General features: G+C 33.7%; 1 protein-coding gene across 2 annotated transcripts in view; it reads right to left on the bottom strand.

Annotated features, from left to right (window-relative positions):
• The window catches only part of cdh5 (cadherin 5), a 31063-nt gene extending 10001 nt beyond the window's left edge, over positions 1 to 21062 (bottom strand). The window contains exons 1-7 of one of the 2 annotated variants that reach the window (XM_015367928.2): positions 21018 to 21062; positions 9031 to 9087; positions 5320 to 5534; positions 4110 to 4395; positions 2866 to 2982; positions 943 to 1110; positions 377 to 561 (exon numbers count right to left, since the gene is read on the bottom strand). In XM_015367928.2, the coding sequence (XP_015223414.2) occupies positions 377 to 561; positions 943 to 1110; positions 2866 to 2982; positions 4110 to 4395; positions 5320 to 5511 (948 nt within the window). In that variant the 5' untranslated portion in view covers positions 5512 to 5534; positions 9031 to 9087; positions 21018 to 21062. Of the gene's footprint in view, positions 1 to 376; positions 562 to 942; positions 1111 to 2865; positions 2983 to 4109; positions 4396 to 5319; positions 5535 to 9030; positions 9268 to 21017 lie in introns of those variants that run through there. The other variant, XM_006641366.3, reaches the window with a different exon arrangement.
• Between the last annotated feature and the right edge of the window lie 2808 nt (positions 21063 to 23870).

Genomic DNA, 23870 nt, shown 5'->3' with positions numbered 1-23870 from the left:
CTGTCTATGACATTAGTTTAGCTTAATATTTATACAGTATATCACAAACTTATCTTAATGTTATTCACTACTGCATACGGTATTGATTGCTGTTGATAATACAGTACCACATCAGACAGCAGTCAAAAGTCAAGGATTGTGTTACATTGTTTGTTACATTATATGCTGGTCAAATGTATTTGACAGTATAAAGCAATACATTGGAAATGTATGAAACAAAAACAATCATAAAAATAAAACATTAGAGGCACTTTATTGTTTCTTATCTGCAACATTCTACATTACCTTGTCTATTCTAAAATTCCTGATGCAATTCATTTTAAAGTATGCTCTTTTGTGCTGTATGTCTATCTATGATCAGAAAGAACAAGGATACCTGCAGGAGAAAGATGGCTCCATCTTTCTGGAGATCTGTCTTAATATCAAATATTTTTCTGCATTCAGAATCTTCAATATTAAAAACTGGATTTTTGTTCTGTGGTTCATCTTTGTCTTCAATTTGCATTTTCCCAACAGTAAACCTAGCGGGTTCATTTTCTTTTATTTCAAACTCATATTGTGCTGTGAAGAAATGTTATAACAGAGTAAAGACACAACTTAGTTTCAGAGGTCCTATGTTGAATACTACAAAATCAAATTGCTTTGGAAGTAACATTAGACATAGCCTATTTCATTGGGATTTATTTTTTTCTTGAACTGCAGCAGAATTTATGATCATACATCTTTTAACATGTATTGTACAGAATTTAAATTATGATCCCCTATATTTAAGCATTCATAGTCATAATGTTACTCTGCATTTTTTCAGAGTAATGCTTTCAGTTAGAATAGTTAATATTGTTTGAATTACAGGAGACCATACTCAACAGTTGCATATTATATAGTTCTAAAACAGATAAGTCTACCATTTTACACCTCAGATGTTACTTTTTTAATGCTTACGGTATTTGAATGTTGCCTTGTTGTCATTTTCATCTTCCAGTGTGATTGCCACAGTGGTGGTGGTGCTTCCTCCAGTGCTGAAGTTTGGCATATCCTTTGCTCGCACGGTCAGCTTATAGCTGCTCTTTTTCTCGCGGTCCAAGGAGCTAACTTTCGTTTTAATGGTTCCTGAAAGGAATTTCCAAAACAAATATAAAAATCATTCACTGATTCTTTCAGAGAGACACACTTTGTCCTGTCGTCATTCCCTTCCATTGTGGTTTTTTCTCCTTCATTTACTTTGTGCACCTGGAATACGTACAGTATAGGCCACAAAACAAAAGTATAATCCTTTTTGTTACCTAACTATAATAGGTGTTTTGGTGGAAAAAAACAAGATGTAAACTGCTGATCTCAAATGAAGCAACTCCAAACTGCAAAGACAATAAAATACCATGTGGTTTTAAGATGACTCTTGTGGAACAGTGGCAGACAAGTGGGCATGAGCAGTGAAAGCTCCGGATATTAGCATGATCAGTGCTCAAAAGATACCAAGAAGAGATTCAGCACTGGAGCATAAGCACCCTTTGCTCTTACTGTCAAGTTTTCAGTAAGCATCCAAAGTAAAATACTCTTAAATCATGTGATTTAATGATTTAGTCAGTGTGCCTGTGAGAGAAAATTGCATTTTGTTCAACAATAATCAAGTAGACAATAGCTGACTGTGATCGGGATTCGCTAAAGCGTTGATGCTCACTTTTCGGAGCTCTGTCAGGGGTGCAGTGAGATTAGTTAGCCAGGGCTCTCTTAATTTCATATACTGTACCCCTGCAGCCTCCCTAGGATTCATTCTCAAGATTATTTTTTTTTATTTTGGCAATATACTGTGACAATATCCTAACTTTCAAAAGCCATTTTGTCAAAAGTAATAACGGATATTAAAATGTTGAAACCTTTAAAAGTTATTACGAGTATGGCAGAGGGATAAATAGACTCTTGAGAGCAAATCCCAAAGAGCTTGCAATAGGAAGATCAGATTACATTCATCGTGTTTTGTAGTTATTCTTTTCACAGCTGTATACTCCACTAGCGCATTGCTAAATCTATCTTTTATATATTTCATTACTTTTAAATCTTTGCTGAAGTCTTTCATCACCCCTGTATCTATAATCCTCAACAACAAACCATTTACTACAGTAACTTCATTTAAATATCTTTTTCTCAGTATCAATCCTCATCTCACCTACAAAAAACATATCAACAGACTTGTCAACAAACTAAAAATTTTATGTTTACTGTAAAAAGCCATGATGGTAAAACTAATATACATTTAAGATAATGTATTATAATGAATAGGACTGGCATTGATTAAGATTGATTTTCTTGACTAACTACTGAAGAAAGACTAACAACAGTCATTAAATTATACAATCTTAACAGAAATCATCTATAAGCATTTTCTCAAATTCAGCATTTTCAAGACCTTCCCAGTTCTTTATTTTGACAGTCTGAGAACACAAAAATAATATGCAACATGACCTTCTCTCTTTTCACTTATTTATAACCAGTTACTCATACAGTATATAAAGTTGACCTTCCTACACAACCAGATCCATCTCACTAGACCAAAACATTGTTTGTAGACAAAGACTCATATAGCCAAAGACTCACTAGACACCCAATACACTTACTGCTCAATACACACATTTTAAAGGGCTTATAAGAAATACATTTTCTCAAAAACTCATTTATATAGTGACAGACGATAATGTGGACCTCCTTTTTGTCTCTAGTGTCGGTTCATATTTTCTTTTTTCCTTTTGAATTTGAATTATTTATTGGACAGATCCGTGTTGTAAATCTTTCATTTTGTGACAGGCTAGAGGATATTTGTTAAATATGAACATGTATCCCATTTCTCTGTGTAAAGGAATGTGTAAATACCTGTGGTTCTATCAATATAGAATGCATCTGTTCCTTCTATGAGCTCATAAACAACTTTGCCATTTTCAGTTGTTGCATCATCTGGATCCAGGGCTTTTACTGTTAACACACTAGTTCCTGCAAAAAAGAAATGGTGAGCAAATGTTTCATTGAGTCTTTCCTGAATTGTGTAATATTTTATCTTAGAATGGGGTTTCATTTCTCTATTGCTTCCTAATGTCATGTATGTATATTTTTTAAATATTTTGGACATATTTGGAAATTTCAATATGCTGAACATTATAAAGAACATTTTTCATGCTGCACTAATACTGAGCCAAATTGGAACATCACTCTTTTGAAGGTCATTCGAGATAGTACTAAAGATGAAAATGTGCCCCATAAAATAAATATTGACTAAATACAAACCATGATTGCACTTTTAAACAGTGAACCATCTCTTAAGCTGCCTAATTAAAACCTTTGGTTGGTGCTGAAATGTGTGACATGAATTCTAAGGCAGAACATTATTTGACAATTTGAGACGTGGACTTCTAGAACACTGAAAGGAGTTTGTGATTGATGTGGACAATAAAAGTCAGAAAATAAGAAAATGTATGTTTGCGTTAGTGAAAGCTACTGCAAGAGACTTATTTTTAATTTGTTGTTTTTATTGAATGAAATATTTATATATATTTATAGATAAATAAATATCAATAGCAGGGGAGAAAGGGTGTACTGTAGGTAGAATCTATTGAGTGAAGATTCATTCTACTGTTTGTTAAAAATTAGTACCATTTTTTTGTCTCCTTAAAGAATATCATGTGCCACCATTGTACTTTCAGGAAAATTGCCTTAATCTCTAAAACTCCTGTTCAAAACTATTTAGTGTAAATATTTTAAAATAATATGTAGACATTTAGGGTATTAACTTAAAAAAAACACTTTTCATAACACCAAATCAACTATTACCAGTTCCTCAAAACATCTTTTCCACACCTACATTGAGCTTTACTAGTTTTTCACTATTAATCTTTTACTGATACTTTAATCTTTGAACATCATCCTGCCTATTGTCAATGTTTCCTCAGAGCCATTGATAGAAACCTTTGGCAAACCCATCTGATTTTAAAGAATAGACTAATCACATTCTGAATAACGTTCTAAGTGGCAGGTTTGATCTAAAGATTTCTTTTGTAAGAGTGTTATTGTACTGTACATGCTTCGCTCACTTTGCTTTTTCAAGAAATGTGTGAAGTACCTACCTTCTGGAGACCCCTCTTTAACAGAGCCTTTGTACTGACTTTGCTCAAACTTTGGAGCATTGTCATTTATGTCAAGGACTTTTATATAAAAATGGTCTGCTTCTTCCAGCACAACCCCAGTTAAATTTTCACGGATTTCAGCTTGCAGCTTATATATTTCTTTTTCTTCACGATCCAAAGGCTGGTTGACAAAAAGATCACCTTGAGCATCAACATTAAAAATGGTGTTTGCCCCCTCTCCTTGGATGATAAACATTGCGTTTTTGTTGAACCTGGTACTTTTCAGCTGAAAATAAACAGATACAACAGGTTACCTACTTCATTCTACTTTCTTATTGAAGAATAAGATAAAGTCTATAGATAAAAAAAAAAACGTAGGTTCTTACATTTCAGATTGTTTTCAAGGGACATACAGTGTAACTGTTATAAATATGTTATAAATATAGGACCAAAGTAATATAACAGCAATTATACTTATGATTATTTGAATTTAGTTTAAATGCTTGATGAAAATAGATGGATAGATAGAGTTTGATTTATTTTTCAAAAGCTATATAATAGTCATACTATTAATTAAAAATTCTTATGCAGTGTGATATACTGTATGAAGTGTCATTTTGTTACTGAGGTAAACTAGAATCTTGAAGGATTTTCAGGTTGTCAGCATTATTTTCTTATATTATTAAAAGATTATTCTTGTTTTGTGATGTTAAATACAAATAAATGCTAATTTTAAATTGCATTGGTATGATACACAGTACATTATATACATGTATACAGTATATAAAAACAACATTGTATCAAAATGGCAGAATCCCACTTCTCACTTTTAACTTTCTTCATCAAATGTATTAAAATGGTGTATAATATACGATAATCTTCAGAATGTTGATTTTTTCCAGATTTGTTGCCATTGTTAGCACAAAGTAGCTTGGGATGTGCTGTGCATACTTGTATGTACTGTATGTAGTGTAAAATTATCCATGCATAGTTGTGATAGTGTTTCATTTTGTTGGACTTTTTTTTTCTAAATTTGAATTTCATCAGGGAAATCTGATATCATTTCTTTAAGACTGAAATTAGAAATTTTATTTCTCAACAATATGACATAAACACAAGAAAATCATTTTGCATAATCTGCTCCCCATCAGGCTGTAGTAACATTATTATGGGATACTAAATAGAATAAACTATAACTACTGTACATTACCTTTCCAATTTTATGCGGGAATGGTGGAGTTTGTTCTTCTTGAACAAATATTGAATTCCACTGCCATTCTCGTTTATGTCTGTGATGAGCAAAACTGTTCTCAAGTGAAGTGCCCATCCACAGCTGTTCAGGGCTGGATGAGGCAAGGATTAGGAAAAAGGAAGACACCGCCACCCATTGTAAAAAATCCATTGCCTGCTTCACCGATGAGCGGCCTGAAATAAAACTACAATGAATATCCTAGGATCGCTGTTTATCCATTCTTTATCCCCTTCATCCTATGGAGTCTCTAGGAACACCATGGCCTTGCACAGCAGACACAAGGCTTAAGACCCTCTCTGGGATTCTGGTCCAAACCAGGCAACACAAAAGTACTGTACACATAGTGAGACAAATTCAGATACAAGGATTTACCTAGTAAACGTGTGTTTGGAAGGTTAGAGGAAACAGGAGCTTGTAAAGAACACCTACATAGACATACTGTAAGAGAACTTAGGAAGCTTTTCTCAACTCTACTTTTCTCAGAGTACATTGTGGACTGATCTCAGTTTAATTGGACTATTCTAATTGTCTTTACAAAAAAGAAATGTGATTCATGTCTATATCAAGCCGTGCTCCTAAAATGTGAGCCAAAGCATAATGGGTGACTGATTAATCTGCGAAACAGGATATGTAAATATAAACCTTGAGGAAATAACATGCATGTTTCTAATGTGTGTGCTTAAAAGTCATCATTAGCGTAATTTTGTTGTTTTTCACTCCCTTCCTGCGATTCAAATTCCAGCTTTTTTCTCAAAGCCTCCAAGTATATTGTAAGTCAGTGAGACTAGTTGCTGTAAAAATGTTTAACACAATGACCCCAGATCTGGAATATCCATTTTTATCTGCTTTTGTTCTTAATCAGTCAGTTTTACAAAAATACAGATTTCACAGGCAATTATCTCTATTTTTTACTTACATAAAAATAGAAAAAAAATACTGTAATAAAAAGGGTTACAGTGGACCATATTTTTACAATGAATAGTATGATCTTAATTGTAGCATATAGCAATATGCATGACAGTATAATTGATACATTGGTTTTAATTCATATAAGATATTTATTTTAATAATGATTATCCAGAAATCAAATACATGCCAGAGTTTCAATCCATCACTTTTAAAATTAGTTCATATTCGTCATTCAATAGTTCTCATTGCAGGAGTGTACAGTACATATACCAGTCTTCCGAATATTAAGAATGAATTATAGAAATCCCTCTTTCCTCATGTTATTTCAAGAATCTCATTTCCAATTAATATGAAACATTAAAAAGCAGACGCTGTATTAAAAAGAACAGAACACTGTTTTCAGAACAGAACAAAAATAATACCAAAAAATAAAAACAAATGCTGTACCTTAACACATACACACCCATTTAGCTTTGGAACAAAATGGGATTTAATTACCATATATGGTCTGACAAAAAATATTTCTAAATGGGTGGTAATTTCTATCACTAACACAGTGACCTATTTGATCAGAGCCCTCTGGCCACTGGAATTTTATTTTCTAGTCCCCCAAGCAACCCACTACAACATGTTTTAGCCAAGAATAATACTCAGAAATTGTTGAAAACAATAGAGTATTTTATTACTGCTAAGCTTGTACAACAGATGTTATTTAAACATTTTGGGCTAGCCACAGAGGATCAGTCCATTGTTGTTTTGAAAGCTTACTAGGTGGTTGGAATTTTATGATTAATATATTTTTTAGCAAGACTAAAAAGATTTGAAAAGACAAATGAGAACACTTTATTCCTGGCCTAAATAAAGTGATGTCCAGCTCTTGACTGGCTTTGGATATGCTGAACAAAATGCACTTATAATACACAAACTCTCATTTCAAAAATCTTATTCAGCCTAAGAAGTTACAAGCTATTGATGAGTCTAGAGCTGCCAGACAAGTCATTCTTAAAATGTAAATAACATGTAATGTCCGCTGTACTGTATATTATTGACCTACTGAACCATATACACACTGAATGGTATAAAGTGGTTTGGTAAATGACATGACATGAACCATATACATTGAAATCAAGCCACCCAAATGGTATATTTTAAACTAATCTTCACGCTAAGGTCTTTGTTACTAACAAAACAAATCAGTTTCATTTGGTCTATGTTTACCAGGGTTTTTCACGCAGAAAACAGTGTGCAGTCACATAATGACTAAAATGTCCTTAGAGTAAAGTAATCAGGTGACTGATTCATGATATACAGGTAGCTAAAAATGAGATTAATGAGATAAAATGAGATTGTTATCATAGGATACTATATAAAGACACAAAGTGACAATTTTATATTTACAGTATATCTTTAAAGCCAAGTAGAAGAGACAAAAATAAATGTCATTATTATACTGATCTCTGATCAGTCTTAGTTATCCTAGTCAAGAGTTTCTTGTTTTGGCAAGAGTGCTGATGTAGTCTGTTTCCAGTATATTTTAGGAAGACAATTTTTATTAGTTAATGCCTAGAAAACACTAAGAGTTTCTATAAGAGTGAAGAATGGTTTACATATAAGAAGAATGGTTACACATGGAATTTTAGTAACTTTATAGGTTTCTGATTAATAAAATATGTATAATTAAGCATCCAATGTCATCTTACACTGATAGGATGTTATAAATACATATGTGCATTACTTTCTTTATTCTTTAAGTTCTTTATATTCAGTTATGGTACAAGTTTTTCAGCTTAATATTTCCTTTCCTTTCTTAGAATTTAAACAAACACAGTGGATGTCAATTCTGTTCAGTCTGAAAACACAATAAACACTTGAACCTCTGGACTGATCAATCCACTTTTTTCCTTCAAGCAACAATATCAGCTTCAGGAGTAAAGTCCACTAAAATTAGTCTTGAAGGTAGTGTATATTACACAGTTGCTGAGGAGAAGTTCAGAAATAAAAATGAATCTATGAAAAGAATTATGCTTTTTATACAAACTAAACCATTTTCTCGAAATTCAGAAATGCAACATGAATTAAACATTGTAATGAACATTCCTCCAACAAAAACCCAGGCACATCCATGATAACAGCATAGCCTAATTTTGCTGTGTTATTTCCAGCTTTAACTTATTTTAAAAGTCTAATTTAACATTACTGGATACAACTGTAAATATCAGGGGAAAAGCGAGTCCCAGCTGGTAAATCACTCGACATTTAACTCCACGGAGTGGAGTTCTTTGAGTTTGTTTCAGACCAAACTAAACCACCTGCCACAACTGCATAAGAAATGCCGAGTTATTAACACCTACCTATTAACAACCTTTTCATTTCTTCCTTTTTTTATTTTCTTCACATAATTAAAAATTAAACAATCAGAACAGGAAAAAACAAATGGTAACATTGTAACACTTGTTTCAGCTTTACATATTGTTCAGGATCAGGGTAGTGTTATGACCACCTCTGACTGTTAAGAGTCTCCTCATATGTCAATTATAGCACTTAATCCAAATTCTAGTAACAAAAAACCTTTTTTTATGAAAACAATTTTAAAAAAAATGCCTTAATACTCAAGCACCTGCAACTTGATATCCATACTTACAGAATTTAATTACATTGTTCTCAGAGCGCTATTTCAGTATTCATTTATTAAAGACAGTACTAAAAAAAGCACTTTCAATCAGAAATAAATGACTAATGTAAAGTTTGTCGTTTTCTTACCTGATGTTGATTTCTCCTTTTGCTTTATTACTTATTATTCCTCAGAAAACTGTATTCCTTAAAAACAAATTAATAAAAGGAAATAGTTATATATCCTTTGATTATGTCTTTCATAAACAGGGGTAAAAATGTACGGTAGTCACACTTAGCAGATATAAACCTGTCTGAGCTGTAACACTTGGGTTCAGCATTCCCAGCTGACCATGTTTCCCAAAACTAGTGACCTGCCTATTTCCTTTTGGCAGGCTTCCTGTAATTGTCCTTCTCTTCTGTAGGATCCAAAAGTTACTAATAGTGGAAACCAGATAAATTCAGCCTAATTACCAGTAGAACAGCATGTCCATCAGGGAACAGTTGAAAGAGGCTGGAAAAAAACCCCTGTCTATTGCATCCAAAGAAGCTAGAAAATCATGTTGGAGCAGCTGAAGCATGTTAAGCATTTGCGTTGTAGCAGAAAACTGAGAGTGTGGCAGACATCATCACATTTCTGTGCTGAGTTCCATGATGAAAACAAAGAGAAGGAAAGTAAAGCAGAGATTCATTATTCATACCTAAGAGATAAAGATTATGATAAATAGGTTATCGAAGTTAATCCCATGAGATTCCCACATAGTGGTATTACATTTTTCAGGAAACTGGAGTATTTGATAAAGAAATCTTGTATAAGCTGGTAAGTGAGATGAATGCGTTTTCCCGGCTACTGAGTGTTTCCCTTGAGTACCATCAGTAATTTAGGGAATTGGTTTTCCAGCTTGATGTGTGTACTATCAAAGCCCTTCTCCATCTCAATGCATTTACCTACTCCAGTTAGTCAGATCAGTCCTGTGAGCACTACAAGTTTATTTAACTGGGATCTCTGTGAAATATACCATGGCTGATAGAGACAGTGTAGTTAGTGTGTATGTAAGAGTGGAAAAGAAAATCTTTATCAAACACTAGAAAGACTAGATGTTGAGAATGTACAGTTATTTTGTGATTTTTTCCCTTGTAATACTGACATGCACTATTGCATTGTGCCAAAATATAATAATTTGTACTCATGTCTGCAAGATACAACGACTTTATTCCAGATTTTTTTGGTATCTGTACATTTTCTGTTCCAGAGCAACACTTAAGATTTTAAAGCATTAAGGTAATAGTTTGATTTTCAATCTTGAAATATGAGGTTATGTCTAAAACTAAAACTGTATACTATACTGTATACTAAAACTGTACAGTAGGTAAAGTCAAAAATCAATTGTTTTTAACAGAATGAGATACTCTTCTGTGTTATGTTTTATGGATGCATTAGGGTATTCTGTTACAATTTAAGTTAAATTGTGTCCTGTGTCCATAAGTGTCAATATCATATACTGAAAAAAAATTGTTGACACTCCATTTAGACCCTTTCATGACTTCTGAATTTAATCAATTTTAAAATGTTTAGTTTTGAAAAGGTTTAGGCTGAAAAGATTTTTAAAGTTTTGGATTTTGTAACATTCTGACATCTTAATAGTGTACTTAAAACATTTCCGTGACATTGCAAAAACTTTTCTGAAAATCTAAATTAACCCAACCTCATCTTTACAGCAACTTTTGGAAAGGTTGTTGTCTTGTATTAGCTACATTACCTACTGTACAGGCCGCCAGTTGTGATTTTCAAAGATGTTCATTTTACACAGCCCTTGTGACTTTCATAGATAGTAAACTATACAATACCGAGCAGATACCCCCAAACAAAATACATGAAAAGTTAGATATTCATCCATCTTTTTCCTAACCATTTCATCCAATTCAGGGCAGCAGGTGAGCTGCAGCCTATCCTAGCAAGCAACTGGCGCAAGGCAGGATACACCCTAGACAGGATGCCACTGCATCTCAGGGCACACAGACACAAAAGCAGACACTCATGCCAGGTCTGAGTTTCCCAGAAGCCAATTAACCGGTATGTCTTTGGACTGTGGGAAGAAACCCACTGAACATGGGGAGAACATACAAATGGCATACAGATAGCACCTCAGGTCCAGAATTGAATCCAGGGCTCCAGAACTGCCAGGCAGTAATACTAACCACAGTGCCCACTAATACATTATTTTCTATGTGCAAGTTGATGAGGAGCTACCAGTAACAGGGGTGTAGGTGTAACCCCGATGTCCTGGCCACATTTCCCATTAGGCCTTACCAATCATGGCCTCCTAATAATCTCCCTCTATGAATTGGCTACATTACTCTGATGTGTGGTGAGCGTTCTGGTGCACTATGGCTGCCGTCACATCATCCAGGTGGATTGCTGCACAGTGATGGAGGGGTGTCCTCATTACCTGTAAAGCGCTTTGAGTGGAGTGTCCAGAAAAGCGCTATATAAGTGTAAGCAATTATTATTATTAATTATTATTATTATTAACAGATATCTACAATAAATGTTCACAATAAATGAGGCCAACTCAGGTTTCTCATACAATGTAGAGTACTTGTAAACTACAGTATTTGGATCCCTGTACTAAATATTGCACCAACATTCTTCATGTCATTATATTTGTATACCACAGTCTGAATATTGCAGTGCTTTCAACAGTTCATTGGTTTTAATTGCTTGGGGCTTCTAAGGTGTAAATCAACCAGAACTTACTTAAACACTGTGTTTTTATTAGAAATAAAGTTGTTTACATTATTAAAATTACATATTTAAGATCTTTTGGGGGTAATTTTAAAAATGAGCACACATGCATTTCTTTTACAGCTCAATGACTGAGAGCAATTACATGAAAGATAAAAGCAGATCTTATTTGCAATGAAATAACACCAGGGTGCTTTATATCTATACATTACATTTTATTTTTCTTTTGGAGCATACATTAACCTGTCATTTTAATGAGAAGATAGGTCATTCATTTTCCTTTACATTTTTTTCCATTCAATTTCTATTCCGTTTCCAAGTTTACATATTTATTTTAAGTGTGCACACTGCAATCCCATTTAATGCATTTTTGATATTCTTCTGAAATGTTAAAACTCTATCTCTGCATCCTTGCTCATCCTTTATTCACACTGGAATTATTCATTTGATTTTGGTATTTGTTTTCTTTGGGCCTCAAAAAAACTAACAAGCATGGTAGGACAATCGTTGGAAAATTAGATTTGACCTGGTCAGGCAGCATACAGTGAGTGAACACATTTAAAATTCCTTTTAGTGATCTACTGTATATTGTCAAATGGTGGAGAGTTTTTTTTGCTTGTCCTTGGTAGCCTTGACAAAAAGTTATTGCATCAAATGTCATATTTATATGATGTTTCCTCTAGGGATCAAAATGAAAAACAAAGATTTTCTAATAGCAAAGCAAAGCAGCCACATTCAAGATCAGTACTGCTTTTTCCATTCTCCTGGTGACATCCTGTTATGATACAAATGATACAAATGAATGCTGACATTCATACACCTAATCCAGGGCAGGAATGAGCTGGGTTTATGTTGATCGAAACAACCAATAAAATGTAACATTTAATTCTATGCATAGTTACAGTAAATTAACCATGAACATTAATTTAGTAAAAACATGAAAACAAGTCACCTCCACTGTTCAAATAAAAAAAATATTTAAAACTTTAAGCCTTGAATGGAAAACAGGAGGATTTCAGCCAAACATCAGCACAACTATAATTGTAAACTTTAATCATTTCATTTTTTAAAGTAATTTTAATTTGAAAAGAAATGCTCTCAATTAATAAATATGAAGTTAGAATTCACAGGATATGTAGATTCAGCTGTCCTTTGTATATTGTAACTTCTTCAGACTGCTTTTAAAAGTATATTTTAGAGTTATGGTCCTGTGAGTCGGTGTCATATTTTATGACATCACTGTTAGAGACTGCTTTGTGTATGCACTGATTCATTTATGGAATTTTCTAAATCACCTACTGTGCAATATGAAGCATGTTTATTTTATGTGTAAAATGTCAGAGCCTCTGGTATTCTAATATGACCAGTCTTTATCAAATACATCAAGTCCTTTGAGTCATTTCCATCTGTCCACACATCCTTTAAAGCCACAAGTAATCTCAACTAATCTCACATTCACTTCCTGTGGTTGTATTTCAAAGGGATGAGAGAGAAAGGGTTGTGAACCAGAATCAGAAACCTTACATCTTCCAGGAAAAAAAAAATCTTGTTCCTACCTTATCTATAAACTATACAGATGTATTCTTTAAAGGCATTTGCATTTCATACCAGATCATTTGCATTGCCATTTTGGATAGGGCACTGTTTTCTGGTTGTGGTGATGAAACTGTCAATTGTCAGCAAAAGTGTTGCACATACAGTAAGTAATATGACTACATAAAGTACAATTACCTGGGGCCATATGTAAATTTTCAAAGGGGAGTAAGGACTTGGATAACTCCAATTTTAGACATGTTAAGAAGTCTAATAAAACCTGTTCTAATCTGTGCAATTTATTGATTTATAGTAGATGTGACTTTTAGCACATTTATAGGTCTAAAATTAGCAACACAGACGTCAGAAGATACATCCTAGTTCAAAGGAGAGGTATGAACATCTGAGTCACTGAAATCCTAAGTGTTTCCCCTAAAATCTCAAGGCATATTAGGGCATGTTTTTTTTATCAGAAAAGACTTCCATATGAGCTGCACGAACAAGAAATAACAGAAGACAATTTTGGGCATATACAGTATTAAAGGATCTACTATCTCATGCAGACATTTTTAAACTGACCAGTACAGAAAATCATCAGGTGTTTCTGTCTTAACAGAAACATGTGATAATGCAAATGTCTCCTTGTGTCAAAGCAAAAGTACGAAAATAATATCAACTGGTTTTGTCTTTTTCTTATGTTGGCCTCACATCGGGCAGTATAGGATGGTGAGTAATTCTCTTGACTCATACTGTACAGTATATGAGGTTTTGTGGGTTTTAAGTCCTTGCTGCAGATATTGCTGTTGTACCTTAAGTGACTGTGTATTGTACCCCAATTGCTCCATTCCACATAGCTGAAAAAACAGAGACTAACATTTGCTGGGTTAAGGCTGCGCAATACACTGGTGTTCTATTCAGGGCTGAAATTATGTGCTCTCTGTTAACTTAACACCATGAAAACAGGATAAGCCCTGCCCTTATGAGACATCGTGAATTGAGTATGATACAAAGTTAACAGCATGTGATACTTTCAGTTTGCCTCTAAACACAATTAATCAATCAGAGGCTGCATTGAAACAGTTGATTACTGACATCTTTTTGCCAAACATTTGTAAAATGAACTGACAGGAAACCTAGTAAATAATTGGTTAAGAAAATGTAATTTCTTGTAGGACAATTCAGATATATGTGATCCTCATTTATTGTTAGCCTTCCATGTACCATTAAGCTCTTCAAAAACTGAGATTTTTTCAATCTTTCTGTCAATAGAAAGGCTACTGTTCTTCAGGTATTTGGTTTAGGTATTTTATTTGTTATAACAGGCCTCATCTGCCGTGTGAACTGCATGTGGTGATCCCTGCCACACAGAGGAATTCATTATTCAAAAGGAGCTGTGCTGCTGGGAGACAACTATCAGTTTCTGGCCTAGATTGAGTACACCACACTGGTACATCACTTGAAAGAAAGTAGGGAATTTTGAATAACAAAACCTTCTTAAATATGATCCCATTTGTTAAACAACATAGATGTATTACTCAGTAACACTATGAACTAAATAAACCTGGAAAAATAATGTCAAAGAATTTGTTGAGGGAAGATATGGTTTTTATCCATTACTGAGTACAGAAGAGGTTCTGATGAGCTACAAGGTGCCTGTTTCAACATTCAAATTTGGAGTATTTTAGTAAAACAAATCTCTCATTTATTTTATTCTTAGCTGAAGGTTAATAGACATTAATGGTTGCTATCTTTCCAACACATTCTTCTTTTTACCAACACAAGAGCTCCAGATCATATGTCAAGGTAGATGAAGGAAGATCCATTATAGATTTCTTTGATATTTATACATATAAAAAACAGAATGAAGTTGAAACATCCATATTCTGTACTGGGGCAAACTGTCCACTTCTTCATTAATCAGACCGGCAGTTTTTCCACAATGAAGCACATCTTTGGAAGGTGAACGAAAGACTCGTATTTCTCCCAAACAGCAAATCCCTATCTCCCTATGTATGTTCACATGGCTGGCCAGCTGCACAGGCATTCAAGAGATTTCCTCAGCAGGAAGCACATTGCAATTAAAGGTTTTGTTGAGGATGCTGCTACTGTTTCAGCTTACAGGAACTGTATTATTTAGTTCACAATATATGTGTGGTTTATAGGGATAGTGCAAAAAGGAAAGTGCAAAACACAAAGGGAGCTTTTAAGAAATTTTCAGATTAAAACTTGCAGTATGTACTGTAATGTTTCAGTTTTGCAGGTTATCAGCATTTTGTTTCATTTGTTTGCTTTCTGTTTCAGCTCTTCATTTTGGGATGCCAGATAATAAGCGGTTGAGATATGAAACTCTGTAACATCAGTCTTGCCCCGATGCAAAGTGATGAAACATTCTAAACCTTTTAAAGGTCTATCTTGTTATTTGTAATAAGAATATAGATGGCATTTGTTAACGGGAAATAATTAAGAAAATTTAGAAATGCAAAAATTAAATCTAAAGTGAATGGAACACTTCCACTGCAGTACAAATAACATTGCAAAACACAAAACATTCTGAAATTTAATTTTTAGTGTATTAAAAATGTATTATTCTGCTTATATGAACTGCTAGAACTAAATGAAAATGTTAGGGTTCATTTGAGCCGAAAGTGTTCTTGTTCTAGTTGAGCTATTTTCACCGTTAAATTAATATTATAACTATTCCTGCTGAATAGTGCACCACAAGAAGGGATTACCAGACTATTAAAAAAGATTGAATCAAGATTGAAAGACTTACTCTAGCTTTTATCCCAGCATGTTACTGATGTTATCTGTTAGGCCATCATGGGTGGGTTTAGAATAATCTTCAAGTTTAAAACCCAATTAAGAGGTCCAGTTGAATAAAATATAGAGCAGGCACAGGATTCAATCTGAATATGGAGAAGCATGTTGAAAGATTGCTGCCGCTCTAAAATGTAAATCTGTATCAAATTCTGAGAGAAACTTGAATGCATGTTTCATTAACAATACTTTGGAAAATTAAGTATAAAAATGTTAGTTCAAACATTGATGTTGGTAAGTTTTCATTGTTATCAAGGACATTTATAATAATGTAGTGCTCTTGGGTTCACGTGGGTATGCGCCCTCACCGCTGCCGCCTCAGGTTGGCCCCCCCACTGCTGGGAACTCAAACCTGGGCCTCCGGCATCACTCAACAGGGACCCAGCCAGTTGAGCTAAAGGGAGATCTCCCTTCAGCTCGACGGCTGCGGTCCCTGCTATTCACAGGGAAGGGCAGTGATGTCACTGCATTGGTAAGATGGCTCGCACAACCTGTAATGACGGCCGTATGCGTTACAATAATATATATGTTTATTTTTACATGTTTCATTTCAATATAGAACACTTACAAGCTGAAAATCAAACTGCCTCATGTATTCAAGGCCCAGTGGATTCCATTAACTCAATTAAGGATTACAAAAAAAAGCTTTAATTGTTTATACTTATTCTTTATGTTGACTTAAAAAATTGAGCTTCTTCTTTAGCTGCAATTGTTCTCAAGAAAGCTGAAATTTGATAAAGCCCTAGAGACATGAGGTTGGACAAATTTAGGTGATTGATTGAAAAGAACGGTGATGATTTTCTTCAGTTTATGCACTATCCTGTAAATCCAAAACATTTACAAATGCAAATTTAGTGGTGTGGCCTAGATGAAAACAGATATGCAATGAATATTATCGTCATTTATTCTATTGCTCATTTTTTGTATTTCTTATTCTTGGGCTACACCATTGATAGGTGTAACCAATAACAGATGGTTCTAGTCCTAGTACTACATTATACAGTATACAGCTAAAAATATACTGTACAAAGCATGAAAAGGTTGGTAAATGCAATGGAGGAAACATCTGGAATTCCTTTTACTAGACAGCAGCTGGTGATTCTTAGAAAGGGTATAATTTTGTTACAGAAGGTTCTGATGTAGCATTAAGAGGGATGGGATCAAACACATTATCCATCAGAAAATACTTTCTAAGCCAGTTATTAGCAGAGAAATCCGTAGGTGAATATCTTAAAAATTATTGTATGGAGGATTTTATTGTCCCCTACAGCTATGTACTGTATATTGCACCCCGATATCATTAGAAGAATTTAATTTTCTAGGGATTTCAGCTTACATACCACGACTAAAGTAGATACAGTATACAAGCGCATTTCAAACACATTAAATTAAATGTACTGAACATCTGCAAACAGAACACAGAACAGATTCCATATTTGACTTGAGTAATGTGTAACATTCTTATATTGGTTTAATTTATTTCTAAAAATGTCTAAAATTAAATCTAAAAATCTAGATGATCAAAATGGCCTGCATCTGTTTCGTAATATTCTTAAAAAATAAATGTTCTTGTGTTATTACTTTTTTCAACACTAGAGATGGTACTTAACAAGAAAAGTCATCTCAGAAAAAAACAGATCATTTTACCTTTGAGCACTGAGAAATATTCAAACTTCTGTTAAAAACTGTACATGAAGTAATACTGTATGGGTCCAAATGATTATGGACTGACTATAGAAATTTCTTTCTAGGCTTTTATTAAAAAGACATACAGAACACAGACTTATAGTATTTATAGGCACTGCCATTAACCTCTGGAAATTCTGGAATGGTTCATCCAGAAAGTGCCTCAGCACAAAGAGCAGAGTAAGCCTAAAGCCTAGGGTTTCTTGGTTCTAGTCCAGGCTGTAGCACTGGTTGGCAGGTTAGGAACAGGTCTAGTGCAAATGATCACATTACTCCTATCCTGGAGTCCTTGCACTGGCTTCTGGTCAGATTCCGTGTAGACTTTAAAATCCTCATGCTCACCTATAAGGCTCTACATGGCTTGGCACCTCAGTACCTGTCTGAACTATTATCGCCCTACTCCCCACCTTGCAACCTTTTCTCTTCTAATTCTGCTCTCCTTACTGTCCCCCACATTGAATGGGTGACAGGGCCTTCTCCTGTTATGCCCCCAAGCTCTGGAACTCTCTCCCCAAGGATATCAGAGAGTCACCTTCTCTAAACTCCTTCAAATCTTCTTCTTTAGAAAAGCCTTTACTTAACTGGTTCCATTCTTCACCCCTCTGCTTTTCTTAGTACCACCATCCATGGTCTCCTCTATATATTGTAATTGTGTTTTATCTTGTATATTATTTTTATTTCACTGTTGTTGTCATTTTGTAAAGCGCTTTGAGAAGCCACCTTTAAAGGCGCTATATAAAATAAAGATTATTATTATTATTATTATTATTATTATTATTATTATTATTATTATTATAGGAACACTAAGAAGGGGACAAGGAACCCTTGTTTGGCTGCCTCAGTGAGGTGTGTATGAGTTCTCCACCTAAGACAAACACCTTTTTGTTATTTTTCAATGGTGTGAAAACAAGCATGTACCATTGATCATTAAGCATGTGCATTTTCAAGGTACCATAAACATGCCAGGTGATAAATTGAAAATTGTATTTTTTAATTAGTATTGTCAAATAGCACGATCAAACTGTATGCCATTAGTTGTGTCAGGTTGCGTAGGGTGCAAGGGAACAGGTAATGGTTCATTCCATTCTTCAGATTGACGGCTCCATAGCCAAAACATTTTGTTTCTTTTCTTTACCTTTCAGCATGGAATAAACCTTTGCCTGTTCCTCTTTATGCTGTTAGGCCTGCTTTTTTTAAACTATTTTATTTCAACTCTGATGAACTTTTTGAGTTTTTGTCCATAGGGTTTCAGAATCTGACTCTCTACTCCCCTTAGCTTATATCCAATATATAACAGACCGTACTGCACTAAACATGTTACAAAAGTCATATCACCTCCTTGAAACTCAGAGAGTGTTAAATTTTGCTGTGTATAGTGGTGCTGTGTGGCTCTAAACCCACCAGTGACTGTGATTAAGTCCTGGCAGAGGCAGGGCTGAGCTGTGCTCATTATATATAAAGCCCATAGGCAACCATATAGATAAAAAACATATAATTTTGTTTAGGGATACTATTCTTATTTTTCATTCTTTTAATAAAATAATGCTTTAATCACATATTTTATTAAAAAGTATTTTTCTAAGGTACTTAGTCAACAACTAAGGATTTTTAGTGGAACTCTAATCAAGTCAACAAAAACCAGAGACCATCTTCTCTTAAAAATATATATTTCATGATGTAATCATGCAAATTTAAGATTTCATGTCAGTTTCACATGCTGTACTTAAAGGTCCTGGTGTGTAGATAGTGTAGAGTCTCACATTGAGTGGTGCCAGAGCTGAGCTCCAGTGAATCCTGGCACAAATTAAGCACACATCATTTCTAATTAGGCTGCTTACAAACTGTCTGCAAATTAATACAAATTGTCTGCTTGTATTTATTGAATTATATATGCAAACTGTGAAACACAGGTTTTTCGTGGTGAGAAGTGGATCTTAATCTGCTTTATTTTAGGCAATTAACTTGATCCATACCACCTCACATATTGGGCAAATAAACTTCTGTCTTTATAGGGATTCAGCTTACTTAAAATTCATGAAGAAGATTTCTATTTTATATTTTCAGAAAATGCATTTCACAATATCAGTGAGTAGCATTCTGACTGAAATCAATGCATGTAGTGAAATGAAGGAAAATGTGCTAAATCATGTCTTACAATTAACATATTAGCAACACATATCCTTGTACAGTACATATGTGTTTAAAAGTTGTTTAAAGGGTCCAAGTTGCAATATTTTGAGCGCATGTCTTATCAATAGTCACTGCATGCTACAGATAAAGGCTGATACTAAATCACAATAAATAAACACAAACCCTCCATCAGTTTTCTAATGAAGGAGCTGTTACATCTCTCAGTAGGTTTCAAAATTAAATTTTTAAGTAATGTGTGTAAAAATGAATCGGAAATTTCGGGCTCCTTACTAAGGTGCCTTGGAACAATAAACAAAGCCATAATGAATTGTCACAAAATTACATATGATACATGTAATGTCTCAATGGTTTTGTTTTTGATCCTTTTTAATTTTGAAACAAGCAATTAAAAACTGTTTGATACATACTTTATGTATAGTATGCACTGCACTGTATATCATGTCTGTTTAAATGAGGTCAAAGTTGGAATAATTGGAATTGAGCTTCAAAGGCACAGGTGGTTAAGACAGCCTGCTCACATATTCAAAGGATAACAAGGTTCACAAACTAAATGCACAAACTGTTAATGTCACGTACTATACAGGCATACTACAATGAAGGAATCACATTATTTACTGTCAATCATACTAATGGCTATGTTCACAAACTGAACATTATAAGTACAACATCTTAACTCAATTATGCTCACATTTTACCTGAACATACAATCTTAATATGAGCAATTAAATATCAGAAGGCTTGTTTGAACCTTTAGAAGTTTTTAAAACGTTCTGAAGATGGCATCAGTCCATTTCCGAGACTGGGATTTGACTTACTAATCTTTTCTTAAACAATACAACATTAAATGAACTATACTGTAGTTCAGAAAGCAAAAAACTTGCAAATCCATGAAATAAAGATTCGACAGTAACAATAAGCACAATGCATCATTTTTGTTTTGTTCTGATGAGTCATAACTATAGCAGAATTAAGACTGAAGTGGCACTTAAGTCCAATTTATTCAGTCACCATGAACAAACGCAAAACACACACAGATTCAAAATGAATATAAACATGGGAATACATTTAAACTCACTTTCTGAAAAAAACCCATTGTTTTTTCACTTTTGAAATATGCAATGCACTAGAATGATGAGAAAGGTTAGAAACTAACCACATCAATAAAATAAAGAAAAAAGGAAGGTAATAATAAATGAACATTTACCAACTGCGTAGCACGAGATTGCATTTCTTGCTGTGTGTCTTTCTTTGCCCATTTCCAAAATGACCTTTCTTAATGCATCTTTGTAAGAAGGTCTTCCTCCTTACCAAGTGCTTGGTCAGGATTCTCTGTTTGTTTCTACTGCCTATTTTGGTATAACTTAGCTATTCCATGCAATTTTCATTTTACACAGCATTCTCCACTTTTAAGTAGTTTTTGAGCTGTTGTTCATCCTGATAAATTAGATCAATCCATAAGTTAAATAAAACCCTGCATCTTTGAATCATATATACTAAGAGCCTGAATGCTAAAAGTTTCTCCATTACAGAACACTTTTTAATGAAATACAGTACAATTAAGGTCAATAAGTATTAACCTACTCATAGAAGTACAAAACAACCCTGGATATATTGACATTCTAATACTGTATAGATCAATATAAAATAAACACATATGCATCCTCAATGTGATTTTAATTAATATAGTTAATCTTTTTTGTTTAATGTTTTAGAAATGCTTTTTGGATAAGATGCAATATCAACATTATATTAGGACCAGTTAGCACGTATTGACAATATTGTGCAAATAAAAGTCCCATGGCACAGTTGAAAGCAGAGTTAACAGTGATAAGTTCAGTAGCCCATTTGGTAAGATGCCAAAATCAAATACATTTAAAATAAGATGTTTTTTGTACAACACAAAGTGTTAAACTGTTACAGTTATAACACTAAACAACCTAAATTAAGAGGTCAAAAGGGATCATGGGGAGTTCAAAAACAGGAACCGAAAGAAGCTTAATTGCACATTAATAAAAAAAATACAAGAATATATATAGTGCCCATGTTTTTTTTTTAAGATAACTAAAGCTTAAATAAAATATACAACTGAACTTTGCTAACAAAAAAGTTTGGCGGTCATTTGCTATCTATGGTATAACATATTGCATGGTACAAATGTCTACTCAGTTAACTGGCATTAACTATAGTAAATCTGTTCTTTAGCAATACAGCTTTCCAACTTCCTCCAGTCTGTATCTGAGCTGAGAGATGACCTTTGATAAATACCACTGCAAGCATTTAGTTATTTTATTGCTTAAAGGTTTTTAAATGTCATCCTGCCTTACAGTATATGTTGAGCCTGGAATTTTTCTTGATCACATGACCTTCAGGACTCCTAACCTGCAGTTCAATTGCTACCCTCTAGGTGTCTCTGTAGGAACTGTAATCTGAACAATCATTAGGTAAGTGGCACAGAAAATGCTATTAAGTACAGTATAAAGTTGGAAACTAATTATGATTAGCTTATTAGAGCAAATAAATAAAATGGAGCTATTAAACAAATGTGTAAAAGAAAATTACATGGGTGGATGGATGACATCTAAAAGCATCTTGTGCATGAGTGGAACAATATTTGCCTGCACTGCACACCAGTGGAAGTAATTTATTTGGAAAAATCCACAATTTCTCATTTAATTAATTAATTTATCAATTGACACACAAAGTATAGCAAAAGAAGGACACGCAAAACAAAAGGCTAATATTGACACTGGTCAGAGGGAGTTCACTTGGAAAAAGTGTACCATTCCAAGATACAGGCATTTCTCAGAAAGGAGTATTTACAGCAGATTACTGATTGACACAAAACAAAATTAAAGAACTGATCAAAATGTCTGATGAATCTATGAATGTAAAATAATCTATGCTTATGCACATTAACTGTAGCAATTACATTATATATTGATATGATTAAGCTAGTGTGGTGGAATGATAATTTAATAAATTGTTTTAAAAGACGATATACAGTATCAACCTTCTTGTGCTGGAGAACGTAGACACCAAACAGAAAATCAGTAACTAAAAATTCCAGGCCCTATTTATATCAAATTTAAAATTTTGCTTTGTATGTTGCATTTAATTTTGTCTTATGTCATAGTTGCTTAAGGATTAAACTATGCATATAAATGACTGAAATATTGCATATATACAGTATACAGTATGCATATATATATATTGCAGCTGTATTTCGGTCTTGAGAGTGACCTACTGTACTACTTTATACAGTAGATGTAATTTAGCAATTCTAGTGTTTTGCAATGTACCTGTAAGTTGTTGTAGTCATAATTCTAAGTTTTTGATTAATTGTATTTATAAGCTAATTTAATAACATTGGACAGTTATTTAACTATATTTTAACAATTACTATTATTCAATTATTGTATATGTATTGAAGGTATAATTTAATGTGGTGACCTAATATGTACACTTTTAGCATTCTAAATACTACCTACACTTGACTGTTTTGCTGTAATTATTTAGTAGAAATAATGACTCAATTTTTTTCTTTTAATAGTAAGAGGAGCGCAGCAGGATTTGAAGCAGCATCTCTTAGCTGCTCTTTAGTGATTCAGTCCCATTCACAGAGGGCAGACATTTCTAATTCATATAGGTGGAGATTGTCAGTGCTATTGGAGATGTCAGCCAAGCACACTCTAGACATATTACAGGTAACAGGTTCAGTAACATTGTAAACAACAGAAAGTATCTACTGGTTAAAATACTGTAAGTGGTATTGCTAAAACATTTGTATTTTAAAGGACATGATTTTAGTTATCCAAAGAGAAGTTAAATTGCATAATTGCATAGAGTCAACATACATTATCATCATTTTAACATTATTTCATATTGTTGTATAATTCAAGAACTCAACATTGTCTATTGTATATAGGATATAGTTTAATGTGGGGAACAGGTTTGAGGCATGATGGCAAGTTTCTCCACACTACTGCATTGCAGCTTCTGGGTTGGATTCCATTTGGTAATTTTATCAGCATTTATTGGGAGCACTGTGGTGTAATGG

Source organism: Lepisosteus oculatus, chromosome 20 (assembly GCF_040954835.1).
Source record: "Lepisosteus oculatus isolate fLepOcu1 chromosome 20, fLepOcu1.hap2, whole genome shotgun sequence".
Lineage (NCBI taxonomy): Eukaryota > Metazoa > Chordata > Actinopteri > Semionotiformes > Lepisosteidae > Lepisosteus > Lepisosteus oculatus.
Note: the sequence above shows the minus strand (reverse complement) of the source record. Positions and strands in the feature narration are given on the sequence as shown.